Below are 16,751 nucleotides of genomic sequence, written 5' to 3'. Positions count from 1 at the left end.
GGAGTCATTGCTGCGGCGCTGCCAGGTCACACTAACGCCAATAGGCGTCATCTCGCGTGAGCCGAGATTTCCTGTGAACGCGCGTTCACAGGATCGGAAGGTAAGCGAGTGGATCTGCAGCCTGCCAGCGGCGATCGTTTGCTTGCAGGCTGCAGATGCGATTTTTCTTAACCCCTAACAGGTATATTAGATGCTGTTTTGATAAGAGCGTCTAATATACCTGCTACCTGGTCCTCTGGTGGTCCCTTTTGCTTGGATCGACCACCAGAGGACACAGGCAGCTCAGTAATAAGTATCACCAAACACCACTACACTACACCCAAGCCCCCCCCCCCGTCACTTATTAACCCCTGATCACCCCATATAGACTCCCTGATCACCCCCCTGTAAGGCTCCATTCAGACGGCCATATATTTTTTACGGATCCACAGATTGGATCCACAAAACACATACGGACGTCTGAATGGAGCCTTACAGGGGGGTGATCAATGACAGGGGGGTGATCACCCCATATAGACTCCCTGATCACCCCCCCCCCCCCCCCCTGTAAGGCTCCATTCAGACTTTTTTTTTGGGCCCAAGTTAGCAGAAAGGGAGACTTTGTGGGAAAAAAAAAAAATCAATTTCCGCTAACTTGTGCCAAAAAAATAATAATTCTATGAACTCGCCAGGCCCCTCATTGAATACCTTGGGGTGTCTTCTTTCAAAAATGGGGTCACATGAAGGGTATTTATACTGCCCTGGCATTTTAGGGGCCCAAAAGCGTGAGAAGAAGTCTGGGATCCAAATGTCTAAAAATGCCCTCCTAAAAGGAATTTGGGCTCCTTTGCGCATCTAGGCTGCAAAAAAGTGTCACACATGTGGTATCGCCATACTCGGGAGAAGTTGGGCAATGTGTTTTGGGGTGTCATTTTACATATACCCATGCTGGGTGAGATAAATATCTTGGTCAAATGCCAACTTTGTATTAAAACAATTGGAAAAGTTGTCTTTTGCCGAGATATTTATCTCACCCAGCATGAGTATATGTAAACTGACACCACAAAACACATTGCCCAACTTCTCCTGAGTACGGCGATACCACATGTGTGACACTTTTTTTTGCAGCCTAGGTGGGCAAATGGGCCCACAGTCCAAATAGCACCTTTAGGATTTCACAGGTCATTTTTTACACATTTTGATTGCAAACTACTTCTCACACATATGGGCCCCTAAATTGCCAGGGCAGTATAACTACCCCACAAGTGACCCCATTTTGGAAAGAAGACACCCTAAGGCAGGCATGTCTGGAGGGCCGCAGTTTGGACATGCCTGCCCTAAGGTATTTCATGATGGGCATAGTGAGTTCATGGAAGTTTTTTATTTTTTGTCACAAGTAAGTGGAATATCAGACTTTGTAAGAAAAAAAAAAGAAAAAATCATTTTCCGCTAACTTGTGACAAAATAAAAAATTCGATGAACTCACTATGCCCATCGGCGAATACATTAGGGTGTCTACTTTCCGAAATGGGGTCATTTGTGGGGGTTTTCTACTTTCTGGGCATTGTAGAACCTCAGGAAACATGACGGGTGCTCAGAAAGTCAGAGCTGCTTCAAAAAGCGGAAATTCTCATTTTTGTACCATAGTTTGTAAACTCTATAGCTTTTACCCAAACATATTATTTTTTTTTTTTTTTTTTTTTTTTTTTTTTTATCAAAGACATGTAGAACAATAAATTTAGAGATATATATATATATATATATATATATATATATATATATATATATATATATATATAGTATTTTTTAGAAAAATTTTACAACAAAGTGAAAAATGACACTTTTTTGCAAAAATTTTGTTAAATTTCAATTAATAACAAAAAAAAGTAAAAATGTCAGCAGCAATGAAATGCCACCAAATGAAAGCTCTATTAGTGAGAAGCAAAGGAGGTAAAATTTATTTGGGTGGTAAGTTGCAAGACCGAGCAATAAACCGTTAAAGTTGTGGCGTGCCGATTTGTAAAAAAGGGCCTGGTCACTAGGGGGGTATAAACCTGTGGTTAAAGGGGGCTTTCTAAGCTCTTATCTCCTCCCCTTTTTTTTTTTTTTTTTTTTTTTTTTTTTTGTATGGTGACCTTTCCTCTGATCTTTGGATTCCCCACCGATCAGGTGATTGAGAAGGCAGCAGCTTTTGCAGTAGTGCCGCGGCCTTTTCTCAACTTTTCCTAGGTCAGTGATGACCTGTTTGATCACATGGCCTAGGCCAGTGTGCCTCCAGCTGTTGCAAAACTACAACTCCCAGCATGCCTGCACAGCCAAAGGCTGTCTGTGCATGCTGGGAGTTGTAGTTTTGCAACAGCTGGAGGCACACTGGTTGGGAAACACTGGCCTAGGAAACCACAGCAACTGTACGGTACAGTGCTTGATAAGACTCAAAGGCAGGGTAGCTCACAGGAGCGCTGGTGCCTTCTCAAAGCAGCTGATCAGCAGGGCCCCAGGAGTCGAACCCCTAACAATCAGATACTATTTGTATAGGGTGAATTGAATATTTTTGTCCACTCCTTTTCGTTCTTCCTGATGTGCCGCAGCTAGCGCTTTCTACTACAGGGCCTCATTGTAGAATAGAGGGACACTTGGATATGCTGTAACAGTCATTGCCATCTAGACCAGGATTTCTCATCTCCCCTTGAACGTGAACCTGAATGTTGCTTTTCACAGTTGGGACTCAGATCTTTAAATGTTGACTTGTAAGGCTACTTTCTCTGCTGTCCGCTCGTGAGCTCCGTTTGAAGGAGCTCACGAGCAGAGCAGAACGCTTCCGTCCAGCCCTGATGCAGTCTGAATGGATGCGGATCCGCTCAGACTGCATCAGTCTGGCGGCGTTCAGCCTCCGCTCCGCACGGCCAGGCGGACAGCTGAACGCTGCTTGCAGCGTTCAGCTGTCCGCCTGGCCGTGCGGAGGCGAGCGGATCCATCCAGACTTACAAAGTAAGTCAATGGGAACGGATCCGCTTGAAGATGACACAATATGGCTCAATCTTCAAGCGGATCCGTCCCCCATTGACTTTACATTGAAAGTCTGAACGGATCCGCTCAGGCTACTTTCGCACTTAGAAATTTTTCGAAGTTATTAATGCAGACGGATCCGTACTGAACGGAGCCTCCGTCTGCATTAATATGATCGGATCCGTTCAGAACGGATCCGATCAAGCGCAAGTGTGAAAGTAGCCTAATATGTGCAAATGTTAACTTCTTGATTTTTTTGTTTGTTTGCTTTTAAAAGGTTAGCCCACTGGACATGCAGCAAGCTGTATTGGAAGGCTTGGTATCCCATGATCTTGCTTTTCCAGCTGCAGGTTACTACCAACCTATCTATGGTAAAATGCACATGGACAAAGGCAGGGATGGCTTTTGTAACAGGTCAGTGTAGAAACTGCTCCAAATGTTAACCATTAACGCTGTGAAGCGATAGCATTACTTGACAGGCCTGTTTTTACTTTTCTTTGCTTAGACCACAGCAGAGGATGAATAAATCTCCAGTAAACATGCGCATGTCGCCAGGCCCAGCTGCCCCTGTTACCAGCATGGTAAGCCGTGTAGAATATTAAAGGAAATGTCTAATCAGAAAATGATCTATTGTTTAAACCATGTTTTTGTTTTTTTAACTTGATTTTATTGAACAATAAATCAAGTAACATGGCTTGATTTCTTGCAACTGCCGCGGCGATCCCATTCATTTCAATGGGATCAGTGCTACTCATTGATCCTGGCCGTGACAGGTGTAGCCCTAGCCTTACTCAGCTGGTTTTGTAACTCCCATAGAAGTGGGAGGATTCTGGAATTTGTAAGTTTCAGAACTGGAGGTTGCTGATCCCTTCCACTGTGCAAGTGTTGACGGGTGATCTCACATCTATCTTAAATCCATTGCTTTCTTGGCCAAGAATAGTTTTTCTCAGAAGCGCTCTGGTATGGTGTGGCCAATGTTGGTGGCATAACTAGAAATGACTGGGGCCCCACAGCAAATCTTTGAATGCCACCCCCCCTGTGTGTCTATGTATGTAATGTCATTTTATAATACTATTGAGGGGCCCTGACCATAAAATCTGTTAGGCCACTTTCACACGAGTTTGACGGATTAGGTCCGGATGCGTTCAGTGAAACTCGCACCATTTTGCAAGCAAGTTCAGTCAGTTTTGTCTGCTATTGTGTTCAGTTTTTTCCATGCAAGTGCAATGCGTTTTTAATACTTTTTTTTTTTTTTTTTTATGGGTGTTATGAAACTGAAGGTTTGCAACCATCAGTGAAAAACGCACTTGCTTCCGGATGCAATGTGTTTTTCACTGAAGCCCCATTCACTTCTATGGGGCCAGGCCTGCTTGAAAAACGCAGCATATAGAACATGCTGCATTTTTCACGCAACCCAGAGCTGAGATGCTGTACACAGACCCATTGAAATGAATAAGTCGGGATTCAATGCAGGTGCTATGCGTTCACGTCACGCATCGCACCCGCATGGAAAACTCGCTCGTGTTAAAGGGGCCTTAGTCCTCCTGGATGGGCCTCAAAGCAGCGGCTATAGTTGCGCCCCTGGCCAATGTTCCTCTGGCAAAAGACAGATCTCATGTCTGGCCAGGACTGTTCTGGAAACCACTAAGGCTCCATTCACACATCCGTAACGTGTTTTGCGGACCGCACATCGCAGGCACTAATAGAATATTCCTATTCTTGTCTGCAATTGTGGACAAGAATAGGACATGTTCTATTTTTATTTTTTTGGGGAATGGAATTGCTAACCTGGAAGTGCCCTTAACAGTGACCTCCACAGAGCTCCATTCCCTTAAAATGTGACCACCACAACACACCACCCCCTTAACAGTGACCTCTAAAGCACTTCGCTCCCTTTAAAGGTATTCTGCAGTTTGTTTAAACGGATAAGCCATCTCCTGGATATTTATATTTTTCTCCATAGCTTTCTCCATCATTCACACCTACCTCAGTCATCCGTAAAATGTATGAAAGCAAGGAGAAAAACAAAGACGAGACCCGTTCTGTAAAGCAGAGTGCCCAAGGTAAAGAAGGAAGGCAGTTCCAGGAAGGTAATAGTTTTGGTGCTGTATACCTGAGAAATTTGAAAACTTGGTGAAGGTGACGGAAGGAATGTTGTCTTATTATATTGTCTGGTGGCAGATGGAGTCTTATCTGGTCATGTATCTGACAATGCTGTCCAAGGCACCTCTCCGGTTCTGGGAGCCAGGTTTCCAACCTCTCAACGCTCTGGATGTAGTCCACCATTAACCAACCAGAGCCGATACACCAAAGATCAAGAATACCGGCCTAAACCGTCTGGAAGGCTAACTCCAACTATGGCTTCTCCCGTTCCCAGAGCTTCCTTTTTACACCCTCTCCACCAGGTACCTCTTGTGCCAGTTCAGCCATCCCACCCGTTGCATCCCAGTTTGGTACAAAAGATGTTGGCACAGGGCGTACCTCCACAACATCTTTCTCTTCTACAACCAGGTCAGTGTATTATGCCTTAAGGTTTAGTAATATTTAGAGAGGGTAGCCATTACTGACACTTACTGCAATGAAGCCACTCTTCTTAGGGTGCTTATAATGTGTCAAATTTAGCAGTTGTACAGTCTATGGGAGCATCGCTGTCAGTTGCAGCCTAAGTATTGTCATGTGATGAGCTGGATTTCGAGCATTCCTTCAATTTTGTAGATTAAACAAGAAGTTTAAGTGGGGCTGCTGGAAGTAAAGCCTGGGCTTCATGGAGGTTTTTTATTTTTTTTTAACTATCTTTTTTTTGACCCTGCACAGCAGCCCTTGATATTTAGCAGAAGTTCTACAAAAATCCTTACTGTGTTCTTTACCTTCACTCACTAGGACTCTTGCCTCCTGGTATTGACCTGTCAGCTCTACATGCCCCTTCACCATCTGTCCTTGGTCAGCCGTTCTACCCATTCGCACAGCCTGGGCATCCGCTCCTCAATCAGCGACCAACAAATTCTCTCCAGCTTGCAATGATGCAACAGTCTGTGCAGCGATCAGGTATGCTGTAGTAGTTCTTGGGAATGTTCAAGGCTAATTCTGCACCTAAGACTTTAACCCCTTAAGGACCAGGTCATTTTTCACCTTAAAGGGGTTGTCCCACTTCATAAAATAGGTTTTATCTAATCTATTTACCCCCACACAACATATCTTCCTATCCATGTTATTATCCAAAAGCTACCTTTCTTTCAAAAAATCATGTAAAGCGATTCCTTTGTTGTTTTCTGTATCCCATGGATACGGCCTCTTTCGTCCGGCCGCATCGCTGTGCCGCGCCTGCGCACAACGGCTGAACAAGTACTCGGGCCGCCTCTCCATTCCTACAAGTACGCGCACGCCCGCGCATGCGCAAATACAGCAGGCGGGTGCCAGAATCAAATAGCCGGCACCCGACCTCTATGACAGGGAGCGGGACCTTAGGGGTTAACTGCCGCTGATCGCAGCCCCCTATCATAGAGGTCGGGTGCCGGCTATTTCACTCCGGCACCCACCTCCTGCATTTGTATTAACATTGGTGGCGCAGTGCGCCCCCCCCCCCCCCCCCCCCCAGTATAATATACATTCAGTGCGGCCACCCCCCCCCCCCCCCCAGTATAATATACATTCAGTGCGGCCACCCCCCCCCCAGTATAATATACATTCAGTGCGGCCACCCCCCCCCAGTATAATATACATTCAGTGCGGACCCCCCCAGTATAATATACATTGGTGGCGCAGTGGGAAGTGCCAATGAGGGTTAAAAAAATAAATAAAAAATTAACTCACCTCCTCCAATTGTTCGCGCAGCTGCCGGTCTCCTGTTCTATCTTTAGGACCTGTGAAAGGACCTTTGGTGACGTCACTGAGCTAATCACATGGTCCATTACCATGGTGATGGATCATATGATGTACCATGTGATGACCACAGTGATGTCACCAAAGGTCCTTTCACAGGTCCTAAAGATAGAACAGGAGACCGGCAGCTGCGCGAACAATTGGAGGAGGTGAGTTAATTTTTTATTTATTTTTTTAACCCTCATTGGCACTTCCCACTGCGCCACCAATGTATATTATACTGGGGGGGGTCCGCACTGAATGTATATTATACTGGGGGGGGGTCCGCACTGAATGTATATTATACTGGGGGGGGTGGCCGCACTGAATGTATATTATACTGGGGGGGGGGGGGTGGCCGCACTGAATGTATATTATACTGGGGGGGGGTGGCCGCACTGAATGTATATTATACTGGGGGGGGGGGGGTGGCCGCACTGAATGTATATTATACTGGGGGGGGGCGGCCGCACTGAATGTATATTATACTGGGGGGGGGGGGCGCACTGAATGTATATTATACTGGGGGGGGGGGCGCACTAAATGTATATTATACTGGGGGGGGGGGCCGCACTCAATGTTTATTATACTGGGGGGGGGGGGGGGGGGACCTCACATACGGCTCCATGTGGATGACCTCATACACATGAACGAGCACGCAGGGTGAGTCATGAGGAGGCGTGGCCTTCACTCAACTGCCTGAGAACCAGGAAGTTATCAGGACATCTACTGCTGATAAGATTAAAAAAGCAAAGTGGGACAACCCCTTTAAGGACCAAACTGATTTTTGCAAATCTGACGTGTCCATTTATGTGGTGATGACTTTAAAACACTTTTAATTATCCAGGCCATTCTGAGATTGTTTTCTCGTCACATATTGTACTTCATGACAGTGGTAAATTTGAATCAAAATATTTCATTTTTATTTATAAAAAATACGAAATTTCCCCCAAAAAATTCACAACTTTCCAAATTTCAATTTCTTTGCTTTTAAAACAGATAGTGATACCTCATATAATAGTTATTACTTTACATTTCCCACATGTCTACTTCATGTTTGGATCATTTTGGAAATGCCATTTTATTTTTTGGTGAAGCTAGAAGGCTAAGTTTAGAAGCAAATCTTGAAATTGTTCAGAAAATTTCCAAAACCCACTTTTTAAGGACCAGTTCAGGTCTGAAGTCACTTTGTGAGGCTTACATAATAGAAACCACCCAAAAATGACCCCATTTTATAAACTACACCCCTCAAAGTATTCCAAACGGATTTTACTAGCTTTGTTAACCCTTTTGGAGTTCCACAAGAACTAATTGAAAATGGATATGAAATTTCATAATTTCACTTTTTAAATTTTTTTTTTTTTTTTTTTTTTTTTTTTTCTAACAAAGCAAGGATTGACAGCTAAACTAAAATATTTATTGCTTTGATTCTGTAGTTTACAGAAATGCCTCATATGTGGTTGTAAACTGTTGTATGGCCACACTGCAGGGCGCAAAAGGAAAGGACCGCCATATGGTATGGGAGGGCAGATTTCACTGGGATAATTTTAACTTGCAATGTCACATTTGAAGACACCCCTCCCCGATGCACCCCTAGGGTAGAAACTAAAAAAAGGGACCCCATTTTGAAAACTACATGTTGTGGTGGCAGTTTTGTTGGTACTAGTTCAGGGTATAGATTATTTTTGGTATCTCTATATTACACTTTTTGTGAGGCAAGGTAACAAAAAATGGCTGTTTTAGCACAGTTTTTTATTTTTTGTTATTTACAATGTTCATCTGACAGGGTAGATCATGAGCTATTTTTATAGAGCAGGTTGTTACGGACGCAATGATCTCAAATATGTCAACTTTTTTTTTTTCAGTATGAGATGACTGGTACTATTTTGGGGTGCATATGACTGTTTGATGGCTTGCTATTACACTTTTTGTGATGTAAAGTGACAAAATGGCTTTCATGTTTATTTTTTTTCAATAAAACATTTTTCTTTTTTTGTTTAAAGGGAACCTGTCACCGGGTTTTTGGGTATAGAGCTGAGGACATGGGTTGCTAGATGGCCGCTAGCACATCCGCAATACCCAGTCCCCATAGCTCTGTGTGCTTTTATTGTGTAAAAAAAAAACTATTTGATACATATGCAAATTACCCTGAGATGAGTTCTGTATGTGAGATGAGTCAGGGACAGGACTCCTCTCAGGTTAATTTGCATATGTATCAAATCGTTTTTTTTTTTTACAGAATAAAAGCACACAGAGCTATGGGGACTGGGTATTGCGGATGTGCTAGCAGCCCATGTCCTCAACTCTATACACAAAATCCAGGTGACAGGTTCCCTTTAAACACTTTATATTTTTTACTTTTTCTGTCCCACTCTGGGACTACAACTTCTGGGGGTCTGATCCCCTCTGCAGTGCATTACAATACATCTGTATTGTAATGAATTTGTCTGTTTAGTGTATGACTCTGTGTTAAAAAAAAAAAAAAAAATGAACAGGTTGTCTAGGAGAAGCAGCCTGAGGCTGGATCTCCTGGGCACCTGTAGAAGGCAGGTCCTGGTGCCGTGCAAGGCATAGAGCTGCCTTCTGACACATTGAGTCCCTGCCACAGCAGCGTGGAGACTCTATGCGCTCCCTCGCTGGACACAAACCCCTTCTATGTCACGGTCAGCATGAACCGTGGCATAGATGGGGTTAATCCGCTGGCTGTAGTGATCCGGCGTGCACCGCTCCGGTGCCTGTCTGATCAGCCTGCCGTGCATGTACGGCGGAATGCATTCTGGCAATGAATCCCCCGCCGTACATGCATGGCGTTTTTCGTTAAGGGGTTAATCGGGTTTGATACAGTATGTACTAACTTAAGTTATCCCGTGAAAATTATCCCTTATTCATAGGACAGGAATAAATAACAAGTGGAAGGGGGAAGTGTCCTACTGTTAGAACTCACTGTGATCCCTAAAACACAGTGGCGTTTTAGATGCTGGTCTTATGGTGGATCCTGTGTGCTATAGATAGCAGTAATTGTTTTCTGTCTGTGATGGTGAGATGACTGCTGAAAAGTCATCTGTGTAGATGAAGTGGCATCTGTTATTAGGTTTAATGGCCAGAGTGAAAACTGCAGGATTTTAGGTCTTGTTTTTTGTTTTAAACATATAAATGTGACCTTGAAAATAAGGCTTCTTTCACACTTGCGTTTTTTGCCTGGTCTGGCAGGGATCAACAAAAAACGCTTTCAGGTTAGATAATACACCCGGCTGCATCCGCTACGAATGGGTCCAGTTGTACGGTCTTTGAAATAGCCATTACGGATCCGTCATGAACACCAGCACCATTGACATCGTGAGTCATGCCGGATCTGTGTTGCTCCACATACCGTGCCGGACAGAAAACTGCTGCTTGCAGCTTTTTTCTGTCTGTTATCAGAACACAACCAAACGCAACAGAATGCATTGTGGTGCGTTCTGTTCAGTTTCGTCCCCATTGACAACGGGGACAAAACAGAAGTCTTTTTCTCCGGGACTGAGATCCCCTCAATACCGGAAAAGAACACAGATGTAAAAGTAGCCTTAAATAGAACATCACCAAAATGCTTTAAAAATTATTTTTAAAATCAAACTTTTATGTTAAACAGGTTGTTGTGTTTTGTTTTGTTTTTTATTGTTTGTTTTTTTACACATTCCCTTTAATCTAACTTTTGGGAAATCCCTCAGATTGTATATCATGCTGATACCTCAATTTGTGTATTGTACAGATTGATTCAAATTATGCCAAATTTAATAAAAACTGAAATTTTGTTTTCTTCAGGGTCTGGCAATTTTTCTGGTGTACATGCTCCTTCACAAGGTATGCAGAGTCGTCCTAATCTGCATATGATGGATCAACGTCCTCAAAGGAGCTCCTCCCCAGTTGGCCTGGCCAAGTGGTTTGGATCTGATGTCTTGCAGCAGCCGCTCCCTTCTATGCCTGCTAAAGTGATCAGTGTGGATGAACTTGAATACAGACAGTGAAGTAGAGCTGAATTGGTGGTTCATGGTCTACAGTTTGATCCATTCTGGGCGGAAGATGGTCTGTCTTAATCCGGAGGCCTACCTAACTTTGCATAGTGGTTTGCTTCCCCCTCCTATCTGCTCAATATTCATGCAGACTGTCTGATCAAGGAGGTTTCATCTCATTTGCCCATTGAGCTTCTTCTTCTTTTTTTTTTTTTTTTTTTTTTTTTTTTTCTGGGAAGGGGCACTTTAATTTTATTTTCTTTCAACTTGGCAGTCTGCTGAGGGATTATGGAGATCTCTGGCAAGAGGAACTTTGTGTACAGACTTGTATAAAGGTTTTTGTTTGTGTATATACTCAAATTTAGAATAGTTTTTGTTTGACTAGCTGTACAGATGAAAAAGCGAAGTCTGTTTTGCCACTTACAGAGCCTGAGCTCTCCCTTTAATTTGTACATGTCTTTTCTTTCAATTAAATCTGCATAATGCAAATAGGATGTCTGGACAAGTTTACTTCTGTTCTCTTTTTGGAAGTATTTATTTTTGTATAGAGGTCTGCTTTGAAGACTTTGGACTTTTTTTTTTTTTTTTTAATATATAATGGGTTCTTTATTTTTCAACCATCTTTACAGTTCAACTTGCATATTTTTATATATATTGTAGGCTGCTCTTTTCTAGTGAGAAAAGTGAAGAGTTGTCGAAATGCTCAAGCTCCTTTCTCTGTACTCCGCAACTTTTCTTACATTTTTGTTAGAGGACCTTTCGTGTGTTTTTTGATAAATACCTTTTATCTTGCGGAGTACCTTCAGCTGATGCTTCCACTCTGCCTGTTTTTTTTATTTTTTTAATATCGCTCCTGTGCCCCGCTGTAGTTTTCCCGCTCAGTATGTTCATACCGAGCATTGGTACAGGGAGGAGACAACGCCAGAGTTTCTTAATGGGTGTCTACTTCTCCCTGGCTGTGCAGCGATCCAGTCACAGCGGAGAGCCTCAGTCAAGGGAGAAGGTGATTTTATATACCGATGCTCAGTATTAACATGCTGAACGGGAAAATTACAGAGGGGCACAGCGGGGCGTAGGAGAGATTTGAAGAAAAACAGGCATGGTGGCAGCATCAGGTATTTATCTCAACTAAAAAAAATATATAAAAATCAAAGGTTGTTGTTTTTTTTTTTTTTTTTTTTTTTTTTTTTTTTTTTTTTTTTTTTTTTTTTCTAAATCCATTATTTCCCTTCTAACCTCCACAACTGCACTTAAGAAATATGATTGACCCTCCTCCCACCAGGTAGGGACAGGAAGCAAATAAATAAGATCCTTCTCCTACTCAACCTCAGTGTTTACCTGCCCCTTCCAGGTGGGTTGCTAGAGGTTACCTAAACCTAAAACCCACAAGTGTGTAATGTGTCCTCTAAAAGGCTTTGCTCTAAGTGCACTTCTATTATTGTTAAAGATGTTTTGCTTTCTATTAGCGTAAATAGGCACGTTTTCCCAGTGTATAAAACATTCATTCTATGATTAAGCGTAAATAGGAGGTTAGAACTATCATGTGTAGGTTGCACTTTAAAGGGATTCTGTCACCTCCCCTAACCCAAAAAACGATTTTAAAGCAGCCATGAAGCACAGCTTACCTTGATTAGGCTGTGCTCTTTTATCTTGTAATCCGTCCAGCAGTTTCTGCAAAAAACGACTTTTATTGATATGCAAATGAGTCCTGAATGTGCCCAGAGGGGCGTTTTGTTCTTCTTAGAGAGCCCAGTACCGCCCTTCGAGAGTTCGTTCGGCCGTGAGGGAGAGGGAGGAGAGGCTGTGGCAGGCTGGGGGCGGTTAGACAGTGCAAGGAAGGCGGGCTGGGCACTGTAAGAAGGGCGGTACTGGGCTCTCTAAGAGGAACAAAATGCCCCTCTGGGCACATTCAGGACTCATTTGCATATCAATAAAAGTAGTTTTTTGCTGAAACTGCTGGACGGATTACAAGATAAAAGAGCACAGCCTAATCAAGGTAAACTGTGCTTCATGGCTGCTTTAAAATGGTTTTTTCGGTTAGGGGAGGTGACAGAATCCCTTTAAGGAGGAAGATGAGGAGCTTTGTGTCGTACCAAAAGTTGGTTTCCCTAGCCAAGTTGTCTAAGGGGGCGAATGCATTGCCATTTGAGGATACACATTCGTTTTTAAAAGATCCAATGAAGAAAAAAAGAAATGAGTGCTTGTTTCAAGAAATCTTAGGAAACTGACTGGTCTGTTCAAACTGTGTATAGCATCTACCTCAGTTGCTGGGTCTTTGAAAAAATGGTTCAGCCTGAGGGTTTGTTAAAAAAAAAAAAAAAAAAAAAAAAAAAAAAAAACTTATGATTAATAATTCCTTCTCCTGGATTTCTTTTGTCTGATGTCACTGCAAATGGTTATTAGAACCACAAGTTTAACTAATATGTCTAGAAGAGCCCTTTTGTTTGAAAATCATGGTATGGGGACACTAGCTGAAAATTGTAATATTGCAGTCTCCCAATTTTATGGAAATATGCTGTTTGGGGGGGGGGGGGGAGAATCTGGAGAAGGCTTCAGATACTAAGAAATCCTTTCCCACAGATAATAGAGGAAATATCCCTTTTGCAGAAACAAAAACAAAAAAAGTTTCTCAACTATAAAAAGTCAAAAAAAGCCTCAAAAGGGAACAAAAGTAGATGGTTACTCTTTAACCCTTTTGGGTTAAATGGAGTCCCATAGAGGTAGTAACAGATGCAAGCCTCATGAGGTTGGTGAGCCCATTCTCAAATGTTCTCTATTGGAATGGGGTGGGGGGCAAGTGGACTTGGGAGCAAGTGAGTATGTCATCCAATCTCAGAGAATTTTCTGCAGTTTGTGTGGCTTTATTGGCTCTGGCAGGGAGAGAGCTAAGATTGGGCAATATAACCATTGTATCCTATCTGAATCGCCAAGGAGGAACAAGCTACTTAGCCCTTCAGGAGGTGGCAAATCGAATACTTTTTTTTTTTTTTTTTTTTTTTTTTTTTTTTTAATATTAAGCAGAAGGTCATCTTCATTCCCTGTCTGTGGTTCATATAAAAATAACTATATATTAGCAGAGATTTCCTAAGCAGAGTAAGGCTGGATGCAAAAAAGTGGCGCCTGGATCAGGATGCCTTTCTGCAGATAAGGGCTTGTTCACACGAATGTAAGGGCTCCGTGCCCGCATACAGTGGTTCTGCAATACACGGTCACCAGCCGTGTGCATTCCGCATCACGGATGCGGAGTATTCACTTGACGTTGAACCAAGCAGGGCGATGAATGCCACTGTAGAGTTCATGGGGGAGGGGAGTCTTTATTTCATATTGGTGATAAGTTATGATTGTAAGTTTTCAGTTGTGTAAGGTGGTCAGGCAGCTCATTCTCCTACGTTAGGGCTCAGCAACCTCTAACTCCAGGTGTTCATCCTCGCTACTTTGGCAGTTACTTGGCTGTTCTTGTAAGTGTGCATGCTGGAAGTTATCGTTTCACAGCAGCTGGAGTGATGAAGGTTGCTGATCCCCGTCCTATGCTGTCCAGTTCCAGAAAGACATGGAGCTGGAGGAGGATCCTATTTATTTGCTTCCTGTCCCAACCTGGTGAAAGGAGGCTCAATCTTGTCTTAAGTGCCATCTTGGTGGATTTGTGAAAAGGAAATTACTGGTATAAGTAATGTTTTTCTTTATAGGCTAGTTTTATGGGACAGCTTAATCTTCTAAGCCCAGAACACGCTAAGTTTCTTGGAAAACCGCTAAGGATCCAAAAAAATACAGAACAGTAAACCCACACTGACCCATTTTTACTAATGTGACTGCGCCTAAAATCGGTCTTAGAAGAAAACCTAGATGTACCAATTTTAAGATGTGCTATTTTGTGACAAAATTGTGCTACAATTCTGGAGTAAGGCCTTTTGTACACTAACGTTGTGCATCCGTTCCATGTGGTGACCAGATCCGTGATCCAGCTGCTCCGCTAAAAAAAATGTAAACAAGTTTGTCGGGGATATAAAGCAAATGCTTCATATAAAAAGAAAACAAATGGATCAAAAGAGAAATTATTCAAATAATATTGATCCATGATGTGGACATAGACACCATGAAAAGAGTTTGATCGAAAACCTAATTATTTTGCGCAATCAGTAGAAACAGGGTACAAGTGTCTATGCAAAAATATAAATGATATATTAAACAATTCTTTAGAATACAAGGAGTATAAAACTGATAGAAGGAAACCTGTAGTACCCAAAACAGTACCTTAATATCATGTGGGACCAGCCAACACAAATGCTATGCAAATATTCTACTTACAATTTTTTTTTACATTCTCTTTTTATTGTAATAATAATCAGTAAAAGCATAATATCACATTACTTTTTGAGTATTTGGGAAAAAGACATGACCAGTGCAACTGGCCTAAATAGCAGAATATTGCAAGTCACAAGTATAACCTCTATCAAAAGACAACAAGTGGTTTACAAACCTAACTTATCACGCATTGTGATATTGCAAGTTTTATACACCAGATTTCCCATTTTGTGGCACAGAAAATAAGCCGCAGACCAAAAATCGGACAGAAAACATAATCTTAGAACAAAACTTAAGAGTCAAATTGGTTCACGCCCTTACCCTGATCAGCAGTGATCTGAAATCTTTATACTAAGTAATGTATGTTTTAAACCTATTTATCTTCCACTCGAACTGGTAGCTTAATAATGAGACAAGTTAAGCTAAAGACCTATCCTTGCTCTCTGGCCTGTTCCCTTCAGGGTTGATGGGTACCTCCATTCCTCAATCACCTTTCCAGATGGAGGGATCTCAGGATCTCTGTTCCTGTTGAGTTTCTATGTGCGACAGCCAAGGTTGCCAAATTTTCAGAAAACTTGTCTGTTATGAGACTCCCAACTTGCTAATTCCTCCATTCTGCAGAGGTGATTCATTTTCTCATACCACATGGAAATACTAGGCGGTTCTGTAGTTCTCCACAACGCTGGAACCAGTAACTTGGCAGCAGTTATCTGTGTCTGAAGGTTATTTTTATGAGGAGTAAATTTGCCCTCGGGTTTCCATAACAGTACTAGGGGGGCAGTAAGTGACAAGTTTCCTATACAGATCTTATTCATAATACACTCCACCGAATCCCAAAACTGTCTAATTTTATGACAATGCCACCATATGTGGGAGATGCTACCCACCCCCTCCATACATCTCCAGCACTCACTTGAGTTAATTAAGTTGATTTTTTATTTTTTTTTGGAGGAATTCTGGTGTACGATACCATCTGGTTAAGGTTTTGAGTGAATTCTCCTGCACTCTGACACATCTGGAGAACCCATGTGAGTGTGACAAAATAAAGGCTCTACTAGGTTCATCAAGATTTATCTCTAGTTCCCACTCTTTAATGTAAGTGGGTGGGTTATCCCCTCTTTTTTCCAGAATCTGTCTGTATATAAAAGATAAAGTTTTAGTTGGCAATAAGACCATGTTCTCTAACCGAGATGGATCTACCCTCGAGTGGTGTTTTAGATGCCTTTAAACTACTTACACGTGACTTCAAAGTCCCATTTTTGTATATCTGAACCTACTCTCGGTGATTCCCCTCTGAGAGATTCATAGATATCAGCGGAGAGAGGCAGCTTTAAAAGGTCCCCCACTCTGAGCTCCGATACAGAGTCCCATACTGGATTGGTCTCTAACTCTATCTGAAAGGACATAAGGCAGTATATGAAGGGGGTAATAGGGGATAGACATCCTTTGCTAAGGTTTAACGCTGATGACCTCTGACATTCTTTAATAGTGCTTTTAGTTATAACACTTATAAGTTCCAGAGAGCTTAAAGTTGGAGGTTTGTGCCATAGCAAGTACGAACTTTTTACCTAATACTTCTCTTTCAAAGCGAACATGTAGGGAAGTGTCTCCAGATCT

The 16,751-nt window shown here is 42.4% G+C and overlaps 1 protein-coding gene across 6 annotated transcripts in view; it reads left to right on the top strand.

Moving 5' to 3' along the window:
- EIF4ENIF1 (eukaryotic translation initiation factor 4E nuclear import factor 1) overlaps nt 1-11,326 on the top strand; it is a 40,419-nt gene extending 29,093 nt beyond the window's left edge. For 5 of the 6 annotated variants that reach the window (XM_044275469.1, XM_044275472.1, XM_044275471.1 and 2 more), the window contains 6 exons: nt 3,263-3,399; nt 3,491-3,566; nt 4,949-5,075; nt 5,167-5,496; nt 5,866-6,030; nt 10,645-11,326. In XM_044275469.1, the coding sequence (XP_044131404.1) occupies nt 3,263-3,399; nt 3,491-3,566; nt 4,949-5,075; nt 5,167-5,496; nt 5,866-6,030; nt 10,645-10,847 (1,038 nt within the window). In that variant the 3' untranslated portion in view covers nt 10,848-11,326. The remainder of the gene's footprint in view (nt 1-3,262; nt 3,400-3,490; nt 3,567-4,948; nt 5,076-5,166; nt 5,497-5,865; nt 6,031-10,644) is intronic. The other variant, XM_044275470.1, reaches the window with a different exon arrangement.
- The last annotated feature ends 5,425 nt before the right edge of the window (nt 11,327-16,751 follow it).

This window comes from Bufo gargarizans, chromosome 1 (genome assembly GCF_014858855.1).
Source record: "Bufo gargarizans isolate SCDJY-AF-19 chromosome 1, ASM1485885v1, whole genome shotgun sequence".
Lineage (NCBI taxonomy): Eukaryota > Metazoa > Chordata > Amphibia > Anura > Bufonidae > Bufo > Bufo gargarizans.
This window is presented reverse-complemented; position numbering and strand designations above follow the sequence as displayed.